The sequence below is a fragment of the Ictalurus furcatus genome, chromosome 3, assembly GCF_023375685.1.
Source record: "Ictalurus furcatus strain D&B chromosome 3, Billie_1.0, whole genome shotgun sequence".
NCBI classification, from domain to species: Eukaryota; Metazoa; Chordata; class Actinopteri; order Siluriformes; family Ictaluridae; genus Ictalurus; species Ictalurus furcatus.
The window spans coordinates 1384206-1406112 of record NC_071257.1 but is presented as its reverse complement, the minus strand read 5'-3'; the positions used below and the strand labels follow the sequence as shown (position 1 = coordinate 1406112).

The 21907-nt window shown below is 44.2% G+C and overlaps 1 protein-coding gene across 1 annotated transcript in view; it reads left to right on the top strand.

Moving 5' to 3' along the window:
- Window positions 1–9863: 9863 nt before the first annotated feature.
- The window catches only part of kcnh5b (potassium voltage-gated channel, subfamily H (eag-related), member 5b), a 41995-nt gene continuing 29951 nt past the window's right edge, over window positions 9864–21907 (top strand). The window contains exons 1-5 of the mRNA XM_053620293.1: window positions 9864–11358; window positions 12695–12818; window positions 15835–15941; window positions 17120–17248; window positions 21363–21481. Of these exons, the coding sequence (XP_053476268.1) occupies window positions 11286–11358; window positions 12695–12818; window positions 15835–15941; window positions 17120–17248; window positions 21363–21481 (552 nt within the window). The 5' untranslated portion in view covers window positions 9864–11285. The remainder of the gene's footprint in view (window positions 11359–12694; window positions 12819–15834; window positions 15942–17119; window positions 17249–21362; window positions 21482–21907) is intronic.

The following is a 21907-nucleotide window of genomic DNA, read 5'->3' as shown; positions in this document are numbered from 1 at the left end:
GAGAGAAGGGTGGGGGGGGTGGATTGTGGGGGTCTCCGATTCAACCAATTTTTTTTTTTTTTTTTTTGTGGTGAGCCTTGACATAAATGATGACAAAGTCAAAGTGGGTTGGAGAAATGACAAATGTTTAATTATTTTAAAAATAAAGACATATTAAATTAAACCTGTTTTGAGATAACCAAGCATTGCATTATAGCCTTATTTGTGTGTGTGTGTGTGTGTGTGTGTGTGTGTGTGTGTGTGTGTGTGTGAGAGGAAAATGTCCTGGAGACGGTGGTGAAACGGTGGAAAAATATTTATTACATTTGTGATGAAATTAAATCTATAAATAAGGCATTATGAAAGAAAGAAATACGGAAGCCTCTCCAACCTGTAAATTGAGAAATACAGTCGTTAAGGAGCTTCAGATAAACGAGACTTGTATTATTTTTAACGTTCCTAAGTTTTCTTGGGTGTAATTTTTGCTTTATTAAATATGTTTTTATTTTAAATGTTAAAAAAAAAAAATCTATAAAGAATTTGCCATGGGTTTCCTCAGGGTTCTCTGGTTTCCTCCCACCTGCATGCTACGCTGCTAAATTCCCCCTCGGTGTGATCCACAGGGACCATTACAGTTTCCATTATGACCATTAAAACCATTATCCACTAGACATAACATGCCACCCATCTACAGATTGCAACAGATTACCTGTAGAGACCCACAGAGACCATTACAGTTTCCATTAAATCCAACACAATTCCCATTAAAACCATTATCCACTAGACATAACATGCCACCCATCTACAGATTGCAACAGATTACCAGTAGAGACCCAGAGAGACCATTACAGTTTTCATTAAATCCAATACAATTCCCATTAAAACCATTATCCACTAGACATAACATGCCACCCATCTACAGACTGCAACAGATTACCAGTAGAGACCCAGAGAGACCATTACAGTTTTCATTAAATCCAATACAATTCCCATTAAAACCATTACAAATTCTGTTGGGTTTTCCCCCCAGCAGGGCTTGTTAACTACAGAAAAACATACAGTGTAGTAAAATGTAGCATAGTGTAGTGTATGGTGTAGTTTAACGTCTCGTAAAACAAATGATGATAATAATAATAATAATAATAATAATAATAATAATAATAAAGATATTTCATTAATGACACGTAAACAACCGTCGTTATGGTAACAGGAAGTCCACCACACTAATTGGGAAAATGGCGGCACACAGTAATTTCGTCAAGCGCAAAACGTAAACTTTGCTCATAATAATGAGACAAAAAACAAGTTTACTCTAATTACAGGTCATAAACCCCGGGCATAAATCCATTTTCATAACAAAAATAACTTCACATTACAATCGACAAGAAAAGGGAACGCGCGCGACTCCCTCACCTCGCTGAGGGGAAACCGGAAATGACGTAACTGGAACTTTTCTTTCAACATGAGGCAGCAAAATTAAACATTGTAAAACGTTTCTAAACTAATTAAACTATCGTTTTTCTGACAGTGGTGTGTATTTTGAGCAGACCTGTTCGAGTAAACATTTATTTATTTTTTTTATTATTTAAGGGGTGGGGGATACGTTACACAGAGCAGGAGCTCCGTAAAAGGTCCATAGCGGTAAGTCAGCAAAAAACACGTTTATATTACATTCTGGTACATATTCTTGAGTCGTTTTTCACCTTTTACCATTTTATGTTGCTTGTAGACGTGTGAAAAACGTTTGCACTCAACTCGTAATTATTTAAACCTCCTTTCACGCTGCAATTCCTCCAGCGAGCCACAAGAGGGAAGCAAAACCAAACGCTCCAGACTTATCAATTGAAGCAGGTTTAAAGGGGTCATGTGATGCTTTTTAAAGTTTTCCTTTCCCTTTAGTGTGTAATGTATTTGTTTGTGCATGGAGAAGAACTGCAAAGCTGCAGAGCTCATAGTCTCCCACAAAGGGGTTTATTCTATCTGACAAGAGAACACTGCTCCAGACCCGCCTAAAACGCCTCGATACGAATCCAGATATTACTTCCGCAAAGGTCCACGTCACAGTTTGACATATCAGCATAACGGTTAGCATGTTCGCCTCACCCCTCAAGGGTTGGGGGTTCGATTCCCGCCCGTGGCCCTTTATTTCGCCACAAAGAGTTGAATTCCGGACTCTGATTGGTCGGAAGGTGTTGGAAGGTGTATCCAGTGTCAGCTCTTTGTCAGTCAGAGAGAAAAAAAAGTTTACTTTTTTTTTTGGTTTTGTTGTTGTCTTATTGTCTGGTGAGCATCATAAATAAGGGAACATCCTTAAACATGACTCCACACACAAAAAAAAGTATGACTTGCAGATCGTTAATAAATAAATAAATTGAATCACTGGCGGATTGTCGTGGTATAAGACGCATCAAAAGCATCGTGATGTGCCGTTATCGACAAAATTCGCGACTTTAACTAATGGTAACATTAACTCTGCTTCATCATGACCGTCATTTATTTTCGCTGAGTATTTTCGAATAACAGCACTCCCCCAAGTGTTTTATTGCTTACATAGAATTAAAAAAGAAAATCAAAAGCAGAAGATAAACGTTTCACCGACCCTGGTGTGTTATTCTTATCTTGCGAATGACTTTGACACCTATCTTGAATTAGGCAGCAGAACTTTGCCTGGAAATGAAAGTGGAGGGATTTATTATTCCTCACCTCAGACGAGTACGGATCCGAGAATGATTCCCGAGGTGTTAACCAGTCCGCGTATAGAACTTCGAGGAGGCCAATTTGTGTAATGAAGTCAGACAGAACGTTAAAGTTTTTCGATTGCGTCAAGGTCACGGCTTTAAACAGAGCTTTTGAGACGCACCGTGTATTTTAAACGCTTCCACTTTCGCTTTTTTTTTTTAATATATAGTTACAAAGTCAAAACGATTAGATTATACTGTATGTATTTACATTCAGGAAGAAAAATGCCAACTTTTGAAATAATATTCATATTTCTAACATACACGTATACATAGTATAGAGATGTGCGATATACTCTGAAGACTGTATCGCGATATTTCGTGGTATTTTTGCGGTAACGATATAAAAACGGTCGATATGAAAGTACTCGGCGTACCGTCTCGAGAGCCGTGCAAACACGGACGTCGGTCCAGAAAAGGCCAGCTTAATCCTGGCCATCATCAAATACTAAACTATACCAATTACGTAGGCTGAAAAAATAATAGAATGTGAATTTTATTCACGAATAAAAATTCCAGTGAAACTGTAAACACCAACATGTTCCCATTAAAATGTTCTACCTAAAACCATCAGGGAGGAAGCTCCTTTTCCAATATCTCCAGGGTTTCCCGGAAGCGAACGCAAAATCAAGCAAACCCCGCGTGTGGAGCGTGGTTATTTTGAATAATTATCGCAGATTTCGCGCAGATCTGGGCCGAGACCCGTCATGTGACGTCGTCACGACGTGCGTTCGGCCGTTTCACCCGCATCGAACATGAGTACATCTAAACGATCTCATTTACCAACAAACATCACAGCGAACGAATTTCGTGCGATTGCGATTTCGCCAGTTTGAGTAGTTTAACGCGAATAAACTCAAAATCGAGCGTTTTCTGGCCGCGACAATCACAAAAGTAACGCCGCGAAAATCCTGTTTTTCGGGGATTCATTCTTCTTCCACGTCTAGGGTTGGAACGCCGGCTTCCGCCATGTTTACTCTCGTCCTGCGCGTGAGATGCCCACGTCGCGCGGTTGTGAACATGTCATCGACTGTATCGTCAGTATCACTGGAGGGCAAATTGTCATCCTGGGGAGGAAACGTACCGATATATCGTGGACGATACGATACGGCGCGGCTCTATTACGGTACTCTGTATAGCGCGGTGAGTGTTGGATTGAGTAGCGCTCCCAGTCTATTAACCGAAGTGGAGCTTTAAAGAAGCTCCGCTGTAATTTATTCCTCTGATCGGCACGTCGTTCTCGGCCACGGGTGTAATTTGCAGATTGCTTTTCCTCGGCCGCCGTGATCGCTCCTGACGGTTCGTCTTCCCGAAAGAGGAAGCGCTGCCAAACACGCGTTCACCTTCACCAGCACGCCGCGAGCTGTTACTCATACTCCATCTCATTATATCTTTAATCAAAGATCTTCATGGCTCGACTACCAGACCGTTAATGCATGAGCTCCAGCCACACTCGGATAAGTGTGTTACAGTAACACCGTCATGGAGATCATCCACCATCGTCATCCTAATGGGACGGGAAGGAATCCTATAAGGGAGGAAGTAAATTTGAGGGAGGAAAGGAAGGAAGGATGTTCAGAATTTGGGAAAGAAGTTACAAAATGAAGTAAAAAAAAAAAAAAGGACGCGAGGACGCGCTGAAGGTAGGAAACGGAGGGAGGATGCTTGGAAGAAGGGTGGAGGAAAACACAGACCTACTGATCAATAAATACCTCTCGGGTCGTTTCCGGATAAATAGTTCAGCTATAAGGAAGGAGGTCTGAATAAAAGGAAGTTTAGAAGGACGTTCCGATGGAGGAACGGCGGATGGAAGGATCTTCGGACGGAAGGAAAGAAGGTCCGGATGAAGGAAGGAAGTGAAAAAGGAAGCAAGGAAGTAAAGCTCAGAACGAGGAAGTTCCCGATGACGGATGTAGTACGTTTTTAAAGGAAGTGGTGGTCCAGAGGGAAAGGAAGAACTTTTGAAAGGAAGGAAGTAGGGACATTGTGAAGGATGTTGGTAAAGAATGAGGAAAACGCAGAAGATAGAGGAGAAACGTTTACAAGATCGTCACATGGGATGGAAGGGAGGAAGTGGGGATGTTCTGTGACGGACATGAAGACACGTGGAAGAAGGAAGGATGAAAACTCAGACCTTATTGGTCTGACATTTATTTCTGGACTAATAGTTTGACTATAAGGAAAGAAGTTTGAATAAAGGGAAGTTCAGAGGAAAGCGAGGGATTCCGTTTATTTTGAAACCGGTGAAGATTGGAAGGTGGAGGTTTTCCCACTCCTATCCCTAAAATAACAGCCGTGGCCCACACACATGCCTCTGCTGTCTTACGACCGACGGTCTCTCTACTCTGCGCTGTTGCGTAACAAACCTCTAATCACTTGCGGCGGGGTTTAGATCTTTAGCGTCTTCAGAAGGAGAACGTTCGAGAGGAAGGAGAAAGGAAAGAGATCTGGTCAGGAGGCCATGATTAGTTTTTTATAACAGCAGCTCTGACAGTAGTACAGCTATAATACGTTATCGTTTCCGTGGTAACGGCTATTCAGGGACGCGGCATATGAACAGCGTGTTTGTCTGTTTTTAAATAAAATAGTGTATAATCGATGATATGATGCGGTTTTCTGTAAGGAGGTGTCTATCTTCCTTTTTATTAAGGAAGGAGTCTCCAGTGTCAGCGTGCTGTTACAGTCAGAGGTGAAGCTGTAACTTTCGGGGGGGGGTATTTTAATTGTGCGTGTATGTCGTGTGCAACAATAAACCCGGCACAATCGGCTCATTTTCATCCCCCTGTCCTGTTTTATCGTCTCCTCGTTGTTAGCCTCCTGGCCCTTTTTTTAAATTTTTTATTTATTTATTTATTTATTTTTTTACTGCTGAAGGCTGTAGAGGAAATCGTGTAGGCATGTGGATATTAAAAGCTCTCCAGGCGGAATAAGTGTCGTCACCTCTCCTCCTGTCGCTTTACTAACTCCGGCACAAAGCTAGTATTATTATACACACGACGCATTGCTCCCAGACGATGCGTTCACATCCCACCGCTTTATATCGTCGACTCGGGTTTAACACGAGACGCTGCCGGTGGACAGCAGCATTTCCCCGGCGATTTTTGCATTTGCAGAAATAAATGTAAATGTAAAATGTAATGCTAAGAACATGCTAATAACCCCCTCTCCCTCCCCTCCCCCCTCACCCAATGGAAATGATCCTCTTTAAATATTTAACCTATGTGCTATCGATGTTTTATCATGAGGTCACGACCAAACGGAGCAGGCTTTTCTTTCGCTCGCTTCTGAGAACTTTTCCGTACCGCTTCCTCGTCCTTGCGTGCTCTGAACGTTATAAATGTTTAAACACGCTTAATGCACTCGCCAGGCTCGCAGTTGCTTCGGTGAACGCACTTTGACATATCCGGCGGCTTTGGAGTCAATTAGAAGTAAAAGCACATATAGGCTAAGCAACCCTTCTTTCTCCGAACACGACACGCTTTTGGAATTATCGCCAAAGCGTGCTATTTTTTGTTCCGTCCCGTGCCGAAATGCTTTCCGTCACACGTGTCCGTCCTTCTCCTCGTGTGGCGCGCACGTCCGGTGACGATTAGTCGTTTCGAACCGGTCGTACCGACTCGAACGTTTGAGATCTTTGCTACGGCGCTGTAGCGTTCTTCACAGGGGTGTTTAATAACGTTGCCCCGGAGAACATTATTAGAAGAAGGAAGCTCCTTCACCTCCAGCATGATTGCCACCTTCGTAAATTTGACGTAGATGTAAATCTATTACAAATGGCGCGTTCGCACGAAAAGTCATGTTTATCAGCAGTGAAATGAATATTAGCTGCACTACAGAACGGTTCCCAGGTAAGGCCTGGAGGTTGAAATTCTTCATCTGGTGTCAGGAGGGAAGAGCCAGAGATCGATACTTTACAGGAGTTTGTCGTTATCGTGTGAAACAGACGTGCGGACGAGGGGGTCGACTTCTCTGGAGGCCCGGCGTCCTCGAGGGACTCGGCATAGATTCGATAAGTCAGATATACAGAACGTCTGTCAACGGGACGGTTTGAAGTTCACTATGGAAAGCTTCACCATGCATGCACATCTATTCATGTTCTCTTCTTTTTCTTCTTCTCCAGCGGGCATTTTATTCCCCTTCCAGGGTTTGAGATGATCAGTCGTCTTCAACCATGGCCCAATCGGACCTTGAGCCATGACGGTTGCCGTGGGAGCTGTCCACGGTGCTGAGATTCGTCACGCTTAGGATGTGGCAGTTCCCTGAAAAGAGTCCCGATATTAAATGTTCCTGTATGTGTAGGTGGGTGAAGAGTTAAATATAGGTGTTAATCGGTGAAATCAGGGCAGTCATCTCCGAAATGTCGTCATGTTTTTGCGCGTTAAAAAAAAATCTTTAACCACCACTTTGTCCTCCATATTAGTTTTTTTGGTCAGGGTCAGACGCTTTACTTTTCCGGCGATACGCTTTCCCTTCACTTGGGTGAGGTTGCACACTCAGCCCTGTCACGTCTCTGGAGGACGTACGCTCTCACACCCGCAGGTCCTTCGTGATGTCGTCGGTCAGTGGGCAGGTACGAAGCCCTCGTGTGGAGATTCTCCGGAGCTGAGTGTTGTGTTTGTGTGGATCTTGACTCTGAGCCTAAAGATAGTAATGGTGGGCAGAGTTAGCGTGCAATTAACGCTGGCATGAAGATAAAAAAAAAAAATGAAAAAAAAAGAGCAGAGGAGTATTCAATGCCTCACCGCCGTCTTACACAACACTGCTGGCATGGAGGGAAACGCTATCTGCATTCTACACGTAAAGCTATTACACTGCTATTGACGCCAAAAAAAAAAAAGGTTAAAGGAGAAGTTCAGCCGAAGATAAAATTCCAATATGGAAGTTGCGCAGTTCTAAACTGGTGTCTGTCATCTTCTCTCACTCATGCGCAGAGGGAGACGTACGTGTGGATGCTGCTACACCCTTAGAACCCTTTCGAACTCTTACGGGATCTTCAGTTGTGTCTCTGGGCGAAAGGTCTACTTTATGGCCAAGTCTCACCATTGCTTCAGTGGATAATCTTACCTGAACACCATCGAGATCCTGCTGTAATCATAAAGACTGTCCTGTGGTTCATCCCAGGACCTTTAGTCACGACTTGTTCACACTGAACATCCTTTCGACACACTTAGTACTTACTGAGTGTCTTTAATCTTCTAGACGTGTATACTCTCGTGATTATAATCTCATCGTCCAGTACGGCTGTACGACTCGAGTCCGGTCTCGAGATGTTTTCTGTATGGACTTGGAATGAATTGGATCAGATTTACCGACATGCGTACTCGGACTCGTCTTGGTCTCGGGCATTGGTCTCGCTAAATATGGTCTTGGTGTCTCTCAAGAGTTTGTAGAAGTAATAATCGACAAGAAGTAATTCTTCCTTCTAGAAAGCGTAATTGTTGGCGCGATGAAGAGAACTAGCTGGAGTAAAGCCTTGGACTCCAAAAGAATGAGCTAGTTTTCAGTCTTGATCTCGATTCAGCCTCGCTGTCATTTGGACTCCAGTCGTGACTTGGCCTCGACCCGCGTAAGACTCGGTCTTGACTCGTCTCGGGATGGACAACAGTGGTGTTGACTGCAGCCGTACTATCCGCTCTCACCCAGAAGAGGACGGAAGTGCACGGAAGGAGCCTCCCCTGGCGCACCCTCGGCAACGTCCGGTATCATACCGCTGAGCGGCTAATCCTTCCACCACGGCTAATCCTTCCACCACAAGAAGAAGAAGAAGAAGAAGAACCCAGAGGAGGATGTGTTCGCTTTTGAGTCTTCATCAAGATGTTTTCCTTTGCCACTCTTGCCTCTGGCTTGTTCATTAACAATCTAAATCTACATCCGGACTGTGACACGGTGTCTATTGTTAAAAGCCCTGTTCAGATCAAACTGAAATGAACTGAACATGCTTCCACCACACACGGTGTAGAATGAACTTGTCGGTGATTGGCGTGATCGTCTGCATTTGGGACGAGGGGAAATTTTTGTCGAAGTTAAATTCCATTTCTGGCTTTTTTTTGGGCCTCTTGATCCATTGACACGTCGCCGCTGTGTGCTCGGGTTGTGTTCTGCTTCAAAGACGAATACGCATACTGTTTATCCTCTTCATTTTGTGCTTCTGTGATAAAGTTACTGTACTACACACTACTGTAGTGTTGATGTCGTAGCCGCAGAGCTGCTTCTGCTTCCCTCTCGCCCAGGGACTCGCTCTCTCTCTCTCTCTCTCTCTCTCTCTCTGTGAGACACCGAGGCCACTGACTTATCGACTCATCTATTTTTAGACACATTAGGTGTTTGATGTCTGAGGGCTTTTGATATCTAAATCTGCTCGGCGGTCAGAGAGAGAGACGGGCTCGCTGGCCAATTAGCACTGCAGTCAATGCAGAGAAATGGAGGCGTGCTGTGATAGGCAGGTGTGTGTTTGTGTGTGTGTGTGTGTGTGGAAGAGACAGAGAGAGAGAGCGAGAGAGAGAGACAGAGAGAGAGAATACTATGACTGTACGGCTTGTTATCTGCCTGTGAAGGTACAGTACGGACACTAACCCCTCGTGCCAGTGACATTTAGAGGGTCAATTAATTATTCAACACAGTACACAGATGAATCACCAAATACCTAATATCACTCTGTTTATGGGATGTATTATAACGACAGTATTACACTAAAAACCCCTTTTATGCCAAAGAACTTTCTTTCCACCATCTCGGTTTCCAATACACCGCACGCGCCTAACAATAAAGGTTCTTCAATGGTTCTTTACAGCACCATAGGCTCTGCAAGTAACCTTCTTCTCGACGAGAACCATTTTTCATAGTACAGGGTTCTTGCGTTGAGCTGTATGGTCCTTTGTAGATTAAAGACGTCCTTTACGTTTCACTACGGCTTCTTCAGAGTATCATCTCTTACCAGGTTAAAGTGAACCCTGTAAGGTTCTTTGTGGGACTGGAAAAGTTTACCCTGGCATCACTGTTAAGAACCTTAAAACAGTAACTAAGGGTGTTTGGTTTTTTTTGAGAGAGAGAACTTTTGATAACATGGTTCCTTGTGGCACTGCTGTGAAGAACCATTTGTGGATTCTTTAAAGCACCAGTGAATAGATGGTTCTCGGAAGAACTCGAGAGTAAAAGGTTCTCTGTGCAACGTTAAAGGGTTCTCCTGTGGGATCAGGCTGAAAAGGCCTTCTCGGTTCTATATGGAACCTTTATTTTTAAGACTGCATTTGTGGCCAGATAAGTCAAATAAATAAATAAGATACATTCGGCAATTCGGAAAAAAAAAAAAAAAAAAAAGGAAAGGAAAATTCTAGAAATGTCGACAGCGTTCCCTCGGAAAATGAAATAAATATTGTACAGGATAAATAAAAATACAATAACATTTCAGTTTATCACTCGTACTGGTGCAGTTTAGAGAAACAGAGATGGTGAGTCTGCTTGCTTGGTTGAATTCACACCTGTAGAGTTCAATTAACTGGCAGGGTCTCCTTTTTTCTTTTTTCTTTTTTTTTTTTTTTAAATGAGGTAAAGATCAACAGAATGAGGCTGTCATACACTTATAGACTTTAATGTAAACAATATAAACAAATCAACACCTCAAATACAGGCTAACAGACTACAGAAATAAAGAAGCAGTCATCGTTTTTCCCCCCAAAAAAATATATTATAGACAGATTTTTTTTTCTTCAGAATAATACACACACACACACTTCCCAAAACTACACACACACCCCAGTATCATATAACCAGCAGAGAAAAACATGATCATAAGACTTGAAGGTGTGTTATTAAAGAAATTCAGCAACTGAGGGGGAATAAAACAACATGAATGCAAAGTGTTCGCACAGAGTGTACAAAAATAAAGAATTAAGATGAAAATAAATAAATAAATAAACAACTAAATAAATACATCAAACCTAAAGCGCATAATGCTTTATAAAAAATAAAAAAAAAAGAAAGAAAGAAAGCAATTTTGCACAAAAACGCGTAATTTGGAGAACGGTCTGCGCGCGCATTCCGGAGCGCAGGTTTCTTTTTTGTTTTTTGATGTTTAACGCTTCCTTACGTCACGCGCGCCGTTTCCCGAACGTGCTGCGCGTTGTCCTGCTCCACGCCGCGACGCTCGAGCGTCGTCTCGTTTTATCCTGTGCACAGAAGTTTCCAGAACAAAACAAAAAAAAAAAACGGAGCGACAGAGCACGGCGCGCTCGCGCTCGCGCTCACCCGCCGGAGCTCAACGGCTCAACCGGCTGCGCTGTTAGTGCGCGCGTGTGCGCGCATGCGCCTGTAGTTGTTTCCCCACTAGCGCGCGGAGTCGCCTGAGCTCGGAGACGGAGCGGACTGCGCATTCATGTTGGTGTGTGTGTGTAAATTTTTTTATTTTTTTTTTTAAGTGCTCCACACTGAAGAGACAGGGAAGAAAGAGCGCGCGGGGCGTTACCATGAGCACGAACCTCACCGTCCCGGCGCTCCACGCCGCACGCGACCATGTCCGCTTGACGCGCGAGCAGCGCGAGACGGTCATCCGCTGAAGCGCGAGCAGCAGCGATGCCCGGCGGAAAGAGAGGGCTCGTGGCGCCGCAGAACACTTTCTTGGAGAACATCGTCCGGCGCTCGAGCGGTGAGAAGCGCGTTTGATGGGGTTTTTTTTTGGGGGGGGGGGGGTTTGTTTGTTTTGGTGCAGAACCTGTACAAGTTCTCGAGATCTTACTGGTCGCGCGCGTATACTTTATTTTATTTCCTCCTTGGATCTGGTCTTTTTTTTCTCCCCTTAAACAAATAAAAGACTTTCACTGAGTCAGTAAATACAACGCTACAGTGACAGCTGAGGAATTTATTGAATCATTGATGAGGAGTCGACTCAGGGGTGGCATCTGCCTCACAGGAAATAAGCTCTGCCACCCCAACTTTTTCACTGGTTTGAGCAGATGTGATGAATCATGCCTCGCTTATCTAGACTGAAATCTTGGGAACGTGTTCTTGGGATTTTGATCAAACCCCTTAATACAATGAGCTATAGAACAACACTGAATGCCAGTATTAGGGATACATCCATACTGAGCACAAGCACATGTTTTGTTTTGTTTTTTTGGTACTTGTTGATACTGGTACTGATGTTTTGCAAACAGGGACGTCATGGAACCTTGGCTCTGTTTGTGTTCCCGTGCTGCTTGCGATGAAGTCCTCGGGCGGAGAGATGTTACGTGGTGCGACAGTATCTTTAACGGAATGTCTGAATTGCACCTGCGAACAAAAGCGCTCAGTGCTCGCAGAACTGAAGTGCTCTCACGGTTTCGACATCCGAATAACACGATGTTTTCGCAGTCCGCTTTACTGAGATCGGCATCGTGAAATACGTCCAGATTGCTGTCATTGTGAGGTCTGTTCAATAGTGTGACAGTAGGCTACATGAGGCTTGGGTCGCATGGTATCGGGGCATTTTTTTAACGAGAATGATGAATACCCGATACCAGTATCTGTATCGATTCATCCCTAGTCGTCGTGTGCACGTTCTTCCTGTGCTTCGGGGGTTTCCTCCAGGTATTCTGGTCTCCTCCGTCCGTCCAAAGACATGCGCTGTAGGCTGGTTGGCATTCCCAAATCGACCGTGTGTGAATTGTGTACAGTCAGGACCTGTCCTTTCCGTCTTCAGATCACCGTATTCGGTCTTATTCGGGGTCAGTGAGGTAACGGGGAGAGCAGAGCAGCTCAGACGCTTCAGTCCTTCAGCTCCTGCTGGGCGATCGGTAGACAGTGAAGCTCATCTGGGTGATGTGATTCTTTCCAGTGTATCCGTGTTTAACCCCGTCATCTCCTCCCAGTCGGTTATTCCTTCTACATCTCCAGTGGGCGGGGTTATCCAGATGGCACACACCTTAACCAGGTCTTCTCGATGCTCCCGGCTCTCTCAGGAATTGAGGTCTCCCTCCTGTTTTTCTCCTGTTTTTTTCCCCCAGAGACGAGTTTTCTGCTGGGGAACGCTCAGATAGTCGAGTGGCCCGTCGTCTACAGTAATGACGGCTTCTGCAAGCTGTCAGGTTACCACAGAGCAGAGGTCATGCAAAAGAGCAGCACGTGCAGGTGAGTGTGTGTGTGTGTGTGTGTGTGTGAACTTAATTGTAAAGGTAATCTTCTCCTTATTTACGGCCGGACACCGTACAGACACTCACTCACACCTTTAGCGTTTTACACAGTGTATTACAGTACCCTGACACTGGAGACTCCTTCCTCAAATGATAAATCGACATCTCCTCATCGAAAACTTAATTCCCTGTTAATACCGACACAATTTCAATCCATAAAGTGTATATAAACGGAGCGTGCTCCGGGTGAACGAGCTGTTATTACCGTCCGAGTTAATCAACACCTTCTGACCAATCAGAATCCAGAATTCGACAGCGCCGCGGTCTAACTTCAAAATAACGCACTCTAATACGTATATGTCGCATACGTATATGCATTCGGCTTCCACGTTTAAACCAATTTGACCTTGTATTTGAGATCGGTGTGTTTGTTGTACTCCGCCAGAAGAGACCTCCTCGGAGACCAAGATGTAGCTCCGAGCCTGAGGGCAGACGTCTTCGGGGAAGCCGGAAACTGTTTTAGTGAACAGAGAAAGAATCATTTCTCCATGCTAGCACGAGTTTTGGGATGTTTTTCTTCTTTTCCTCTTTCTCTGAGCAAGACGTGTTCATTCCTCCCGTGACGAGCGAGCCGCCAGCGTCTGGGAGTGCCTCCGCCCCAGGGGGGGCACGTGCTCGTGCTTATACTTTTCGTCGCCGTCCCATGTGCTCGGCGTGTTGATGTTTTTGTGCTCGCCAGCATTCCCAGGGTGGCGGTGCTGGTACAGGAAGCCTGACCCTCACAGTAGGATAAAGGAGATGTTCGGCGGAAAAAAAAATAGTATAAACACACGTCTAGCCGATCATCCGAGACATCTCAGCCGTCTGAAGCGTGCTGGAGAATAACCCGAAATCTTTTCCTTCATATGCCTGAATCTTCATATCAAGGGTTGTACTCGCTTTTTCCTGGGTGACTAGTAATAATAAAAATAAAAAAAGGAAAAAAAAGTAGTTGAATAGTTATGTTTTCCATATTTTGTAGGCAGTGAAAACACTGAAAATCAGTATATCGGTGCAATAATTGTACAGAGTAATGAATCTGTCTATCATATCACACTATTTAAGGATGTACCAGTTGGTAAAAAAAAAAAAAAAAAAGTCGGACTTGTGTGGATGACGTGGCGGCTGAAATGACTGACTCCGGAACGACGTGTACGCAGCATGGAAGCTCGTGTCCGTCAACAGAGCCGTGCTTATGCTGTAGCTCAGTGACCAGTCTTCCGTGGATGGAGGATGAGGCGTGTGCGGCAGTGTCTGGGAGGGTTTTCCACCGTGCCATGGATCGGGCCTCTTTGAGTTGGCGTGCGCCGCCGATCCGACTCTAAACTAGCTGACTGGGGAATGACATTTCATTGACATTTTTATTTAGCTTTAAACGACAGCAGACTTCACTGCAGGAGGAGTTCCCGTGGCAGGACACGTCAACACTGCACGTGAATACGGGCTGTTCTGACGGCGTGGCTGCGCTCCGGGACGCTTCAAATGAGTTGATGAAATGTGCTATTCTTTACATCCTGCTGTGCCTTGTGCTTTCCTTTCTCTGTGTGTGTGTGTGTGTGTGTGTGTGTGGGTGTGCGCTCATGTGTCTGTGCATGTGCTCCTGACAGATGGGTTGTGTATATGTTTATGTGTTTGTAGGTGGGAGACTGAGACAGGTGTCTGAGTCTGTGTATGTGTGACGCGCCAGACAGATGTGTGTGTATAAACTCGGTGTGTGTGTGTGTGTCTATATGTTAATATACTGTTTATGTGTGCATTCCTAAATAAAATATTATTTAATCTGAGTGTGGGTGTATGTTTGTGTGTATCCATATAAATATATGCTGTGTTATAGTGGGTTTTTGTATGTATATGTGTGTGTGTGTGTGTGTGTGTGTGTGTGTGTGTGTATGTGTGTGTGCACATGTTTGAGTTTGTGTGTCTGCTCCTGTGTGGGGCACACAAAAATACATGTATGGGTCAGATATTTATGTACATACATATGTGTGTGTGTGTGTGTGTGTGTGTGTGTGTGTATGAGTGTGTTCCATTGCTTCGGAGGCTCAGATTAAATTGACCCCAGTGTGGTTTCCATGGAGAACGTGTTTCTATACGGGGTCATCCGTCTGGAAAATACAGCACTAGGAACACATTACTGTGAATAAATGTGTGTGTGTGTGTGTGTTTTAACATGCCTGTCTATAGTAACCTTATCGTTACTATAGTAACAGCTTACACAGGGACTTGCATGGCTTCAAGGAAGGAGTCTCCAGTGTCAGCGCTCTGTAACAGGTGCATTCTTTTGTCTTATAAATACGATGTGTCCCTTTTACAAATATTTCACACGTTAATCTGCCAGTCAGGGCTCAGACCATCACTTTTAATTCTCCAGATGTTCAAATGATGAGTAACAGCTGTGTTAGTTATTTAGTTACAGTTATATTTATATAGCGCTTTTTACATAGTATGGGGGGGGGATCTCGTCAGCCACCACGATAGTGCGCGACAACGCCCTCTACAGGAGAGGAGAGTGATGTTGCCAATTCGGAGATGGGGATTATTAAGGGCCCATGATAGAGGAGGGCCAGTGGGGGAGTTTTGCCAGGACACCGGGGTTATACCCCAATTCTTTAGGATAACTGTCCTGGGATTTTTAATGACCACAGAGAGTCAGGACCTTAACCAGCTGGGGTGTTTTTTTACTGTATAGTATCCCCCTCACTATACTGGGGCATTAGGACCCACACAGACACCAGGGTGAGCGCCCCCTGCTGACCTCTCTAATACCACTTCCAGCAGAAACCTTAGCAATGTCACTCACATTCTCTATCTCTATGTCTCTCACACTCTTTTTTTTTTCTCTTCTCTTTTTCTCACTATCTCTCATTCTGTCTTTTTCTAACTCTCTTCCCCAATCTTCCTCTCCCTCTTTTTTTCTTCCATTTTTGTCCTCAATGTCTTGATCTTGACATCTCTCTCTCTCTCTCTCTCTGTAGTTTTATGTACGGCGAGCTGACGGATAAGAGGACCATAGAGAAAGTGAGACAGACCTTCGACAACTATGAGTCCAACTGCTTTGAAGTGCTGCTTTACAAAAAGAATAGTGAGTGTCCAATCCTCTCCTCTGTACCTCTCTATCGCTCTCGCTCTCTCTCTCTCTCTCTCTCTCTCTCTTTCACACACACACACATGTGCTCACTCTCTCTGTGGATATTCACGATTATTGTGATAATCTTCGGTGATTATTTTTGGATCTTCACTCTTTATTGCTTTTGACATCTGACATCGATCTCGACGCGTCTGCGTTCATCAGCAGCCTGCGGCTCTTGTATTCGTGGGCTAGATGACAAAGCAAGTCTAACTCTTATCCTGGACTTCTGCTTCCTCGAGTGAAGTGCAATGAAGCCGAGTCGCGTGTAAATGACTGTCAGTTCGTTTTTCTAGACTAGATGTTTCGGTGCATTTCAGATTGATCCTACATGCTGGGGTCCTACACAAGTGATGAGCCAAATCAAGATTACAGTTAAATAATTCACGTTATTTACCTAATCTATTGCTAACGCCAGAACACACACAGATGAGGTTCTCAAATCCATACTATCTAAAACAGGAAGGCTGTCTCTTTCATCGCTTCGATTGTGTCTCTGATAACGATTAGTTCTTTCATGAGTCAGTGACACAGGGTCAGACACACCTACTATAGACTATAGACTATAGACAAAGGCCACATCCACTGTACTGGAACTGGGAGCCACAAAGACCACACCCACTTTAAAGAGATTGATACAGACAAATACTACACCCACTATACTGGGGTGGGAGGGGGCACAAAGACCACGCCTACTTTAAAGAGATTGATACAAGCAAAGGCCTACTATACTGAGACTGGGAGGCACAAAGACCACGCCTTTAAAGGGACTGAAAGTCCGTTTTGAGACTGACACGAACAAAGACCACGCCTACTTAATATGGACTGACAAGAACAAAGGCCACGCCTACGTTAATGGGACTGATTGGCACAAGGTCCATATCTACATTTTTGGACCTGACAGGAGCAAAGGCCATACCCCCACCCCTTCACTAAGACTGGCGTATCCTTTACCGGGAACGACAGGAACGAAGACCACGCCTCCTTTAATGAACGTAACAGGCACTGAGGCCATGCCCCCTTCACGCAAGTCAAACATACAGGTCCACATATTTATTTCCAAGCAGTTTCAGAGACTTCCTGCATGTGTTTGATGGTTTCACTTTTGACCCATGACCTCTGGCCTATCGCAGGAATGCCGGTGTGGTTCTACATGCAGATTGCACCAATCAGGAACGAGAACGACAAGGAGGTGCTCTTCCTGTGCACGTTTAAAGACATCACTGCGTTTAAGCAGCCTATCGAGGATGAGATCACTAGAGGTGGGCGCGCACACACACACACACACACACACACACACACACACACACACACACTTTAGTTATTTATTTAGCAGTTGAGAGTATAAAAGCTCAGTAGGCAGATTCTCATCCCTGAGATTTATGTTTGAATGTTTTCATTAAATTAATGTTTAAAAGCTTTCGTTTCTGTTTGATACCCAGTGCAGAGTAAATTACGGCAGTACTCACAGTGTCCACAGTTAGTCAGACTTTAACAGACTTCATTTCCTTCCACATTTAACAAGCTTTAATACACTTATGACGTGTCCATTCCATTCGTATTCATTTAGCTGAGATGTACTGTAGAAAGCCGTAAATAACTGACATGCCACGTGGTGCAGATGGTGCCGCATAAAAGTGTCAGGTTGGAGGACGCGTTAGGTTTGGGACTTGAAAATGACCGCACGTTACACTGGAACGGTGCTCCATAATAGATTCTAATGTGAGGAACTTCGAATTCATGCTCCTATACGAAGATGTTTCCCGAAAGGAAGACGCTCTTGTGTTGACCACTGTATTGTTGGTATCGTCGTGATTTTAAAATACACCTTACGCAGGTAAATGATTCACGTAAGACCCAGAATAGCTAGCTTATAAATACAGTTTTTACAAACGGCACTACTGGGAAGAAGGTGTGGGTGCAGCATGCGGGTCACGGCACCAAGTCGTGAGGTTTTTAGAGTCAGAGCCTCGTGATAATCTCGGCCCGCTCGAGCGCATGTAAGCACCTTCCACAAATAGGCATCCAGCACCCCCACACATGCATACACACATGACCACTTCTTCCCTGAGCCTTCCGTGGTGCCCGGTGCTGATAGACTCCAGTCGAGCATGTGAGTCAGTGTCACACACGTGGGCCTGCACGTGGATGCACTCGAAGACAGACTTGGTCATTTTTTTCCCGTCGTGACATCAGCACACTAAAACAGCAGGGAACAAACACGCATTACGTGCTGTTATGGCGTTCGGTGCCGGTCGGGTTAAGCACACTGTGCGAGTTTTAATAGTCCTTTGCGACTATACGCTGTAAGCCGCGCCACACTGTAGGATCTCAGTTGTCAGTACGACGGTCAAGACGCGCAAAACGGACACGCGCGAGAAGACTCGTACGGACTAGGAGAAGCCACACTGGAGAAGGACTGCGCCTCAAATCTTCCGCACCGGCCGTTAATCGGCTGTCGGGGAACGCGTCAAACTAGCCATCAAAGACTACAGATTTTGGCCTAGGGTTATAGGAATCTTGTAGGATTCTCGAAATTTGTCTCAGACGACCAAATCGTGCCCAAAATCGTCCGGCGTGAACCCCGGACTTTCCGTTCCATACAAAAGTGATGTCGATGTGCACAAGAGTCACTTATTTTTCCCTTTTTTAAAGCATGTGAGGGTGTGAAAGTAAAGGGGATACATTTTTATTAGCGCCCGTGCGAGTGTGTACCGCGCGTGTGTGTGTGTGTGTGTGTGTGGGGACGTGTGTGAATGAATTGCGTAGTCCACGAGCCTGAGGCAGTCGCAGACTCTGCTGTTTTACCTTCAGTTACATAATCCATCAGCGTAGATCTGTGTTCCGGGATACAGTTGAGTGTGTGTGTGTGTGTGTGTGTGTGTGTGTGTGCATGGTTCGCTTGGTCCAGTGCAACCTACACGCCTCAGGACTTTTGTAGCAAATCTCTCTGTCCTTTTGATGAGTCCAATGACAGTTATTGTACTTCCTTGTAAAGCACAGCACTGCCTTCTCTTTTTTCTTTTTTTTCTTTTTTTGGTTTTACTTTTAAATTTTTTTTTTATTATTTTTTTTTAGAGGCTTTCTTTTTTTTTTTTGAGCAACCCGAATGTATAATGATTTCGATTCTCATATTAACCTTTGGATTTACAACGGAAAATTAGTATCCCTGTTTAATCCCAGAAACCGACAAACATTCTTATAAATATTGTGTCTGGTGTTTTGTTGTTTGTTTTTTTTTTTTTTTTTTAAAGCTCTTGCAATAGTGGCATCATTGCTCTGTTCTCAGAACATTTAGCAGACATGCTAGACTTGGAGTGGTGGATTTATGTGCACATAAACAAGAGACTATCTGTAGGGAAGGGAGGATTTAATGGGGTTTTATAAATCTTTAATACAGCGCCAAATCGATGTACCTTAACACCCTTACAACCGAACTGTGCTTAATAGACTATTACTAAGTCAGGTTTAAAGTTCAGATCAGACATTCCCTAAAGATGAAACACTGCAGGCTCCCTTGTGACTCGTTGAGGTTTTGTTTTTTTTTGTTTTTTTAATGATGTGGGTTTTGCACAGGAAGCCAAAGTGCTGGGGAATGAGGGATCATTGCTCAACGTGAACACACGCTAGTGGCCAGCGATGAGTTCTCTCAGGAGGAAGTTAGAATACGGAATGAGGGATTGAAAAATAGAAAACTCTGACATATCCCTTGCTAGATAGCCATCCGGCATTGAACCGTAAGTTTCATTGCCTCAGTGCATCACCAAAAAGGGTAAAAAGGTTAACCCAGACCTTTCTCACCAACATACTTCGCGCTCCGCTCCAAGGTTCTGGTTTAGGCCCGCTTTTGTTTTCCATTATATACGGTTGCATTGGAAATGTACGAAATGTCAAAGACACAAAAGCTTCTTTCCTTAAATTCTGATCAAGTCATACTGTATGTTTTGGAAAGGGTTCTGGACCTCAATTTCACATGAACAGTTGGACTTAGGACTGCGATTACCACGTACAATTGAACAGTGTATTAGCTCAACAAAACAGACCTGATATAAACACCATAGTGAACTTCCCTTTACTTTCACACTATGCGTTGTGACCCAGATGAGGACGGGTTCCCTTCTGAGTCGGGTTCCTCTCAAGGTTTCTTCCTCGTATCATCTCAGGGAGTTTTTCCTCACCACCGTCTCCACCGTCTCGCCCAATAGGGATAAATTCACACACTTCAAATCCGTATCCTGTCTTTATATGTTTCCGTAAAGCTGCTTTGAGACACGATGTCCATTGTAAAAAGTGCTACACAAATCAAATTGCATTGAATTGAATTATATACACTGATGTCGGGTGCTCAAGTTTGCCTGCAGTAGATCGCTAATTAACCCTAAAGCTATTCTCTGAAACCAAGAGCTGTGGGTAGAATTTTAGAAAAGATTTTAGATTGAACCGACGTGAAGCGTTGCTGGCGGACTGCCCTGCTGTCTCTTTTCAGCTAGTTTAAAATGCAACAGCCCTCATCCTTACCAAGGAAAATAAGCCAAGACATGATTTATTTACTTTATTTAGGCTGTAACTAGCATAGCGTCGATTAATAATGACTACATTTAACCAATGAAATGACTAGCAGCTTCGTTAGCTACCAAACAAAGCCATATCGGACCTTATCGATATGCACAAATTTAGCTCTAACAAAGCAGATGGCTCGTATGAATCTTAGAACCAACGTAAAAAAAAATATTTAAAAAATAAAATCCAGTCCAGCCAACGACGTGCGTTTTTCCTGCTTCTAGTGGAAGTCAAGTACGCTTACTCACTTGCGATTTCTCTCTGTCCCCTCATAAGTTCTTTTGAAGAACTTCTTCTTTGATGAAGTATGAAGTGTTGGAGGGCTACATCAAAAGGCAGGACTTCTTTGTTCTGCTGCTTCTAGATAAAGATGAGAGCTTTATGCCTTATTACTGACTCAGTGCCAAGGTGCCTCTACTTCAGCCGGCCAAAAACAAAAGTCAGAAAAGGGTAAATAAATAAATAAATAAATAAATACATAAATAGAGGTGGTCATTGGGAAAGGTCTGAATGTGAAGTAAAAAAGAAGGACATGCCGGGATACCCATGGGTCGATTTGGTGCAACGTTGAGTACCCAAAAATCTGAGAAATGATTGTCGGGATTGTAACACGCGAGAGCAGTTTTGCTTTATTATACAAAGTAACGTTGTAGGAAAAACTTTCCTTGGTTTCATCTAAACAACAGCTTCTTCTCGTTTGCTCAGCCATAATGGCCGCCTTCAGCACAAACCGAAAGAACAAACATTTAAGTCACTCTAGAGTCCCTCTGAGAACTGCCGACGTTGACCGATGTTATATTTCGTGTCTTCCTGCAGGCTGGGGTAAGTTCGCCAGGCTGACTCGTGCGCTGACCAACAGCCGGATCACCAACCAGCAGCTGACTCCTATGAGCAAGCCTGATGTCAGCTCCCACAAAACCTCCCGACTCGCAGAGGTGAGAGTGTGTGCACACATGGATCTACGCCATCAGAAACGACTTACTCCCGACCTTGGCTCATGAAATATAGAGCTAAAAATTAAGTGAGCTAATGGATCTGCGATCAAATGCCAGAACTCCCCTTGACCAAGGTGCTTAATCCTCAACACTGTAGGTCTATGCTTAGATTAGTTACAACTAAGTGTTCCCTCCGAGCCGTTCGTGACTCTGAAAAGGGATTGCACCATTGTCGATTCCATGTAGTGATTTTAGCCATCATGGACACCTCAGTTAAAGCGCAGAAAAAGCTATCATGCCTTTTCAAAAATCAGAGTGCACGACAAATGGAGTTATCGACTCCCAAAAGAAAGAACAGATTCTGAACAGCTGAAACGAGTCCTCAGTAATTCCAGCCTTACTTCCTGTACACACCGACGTAGGTTT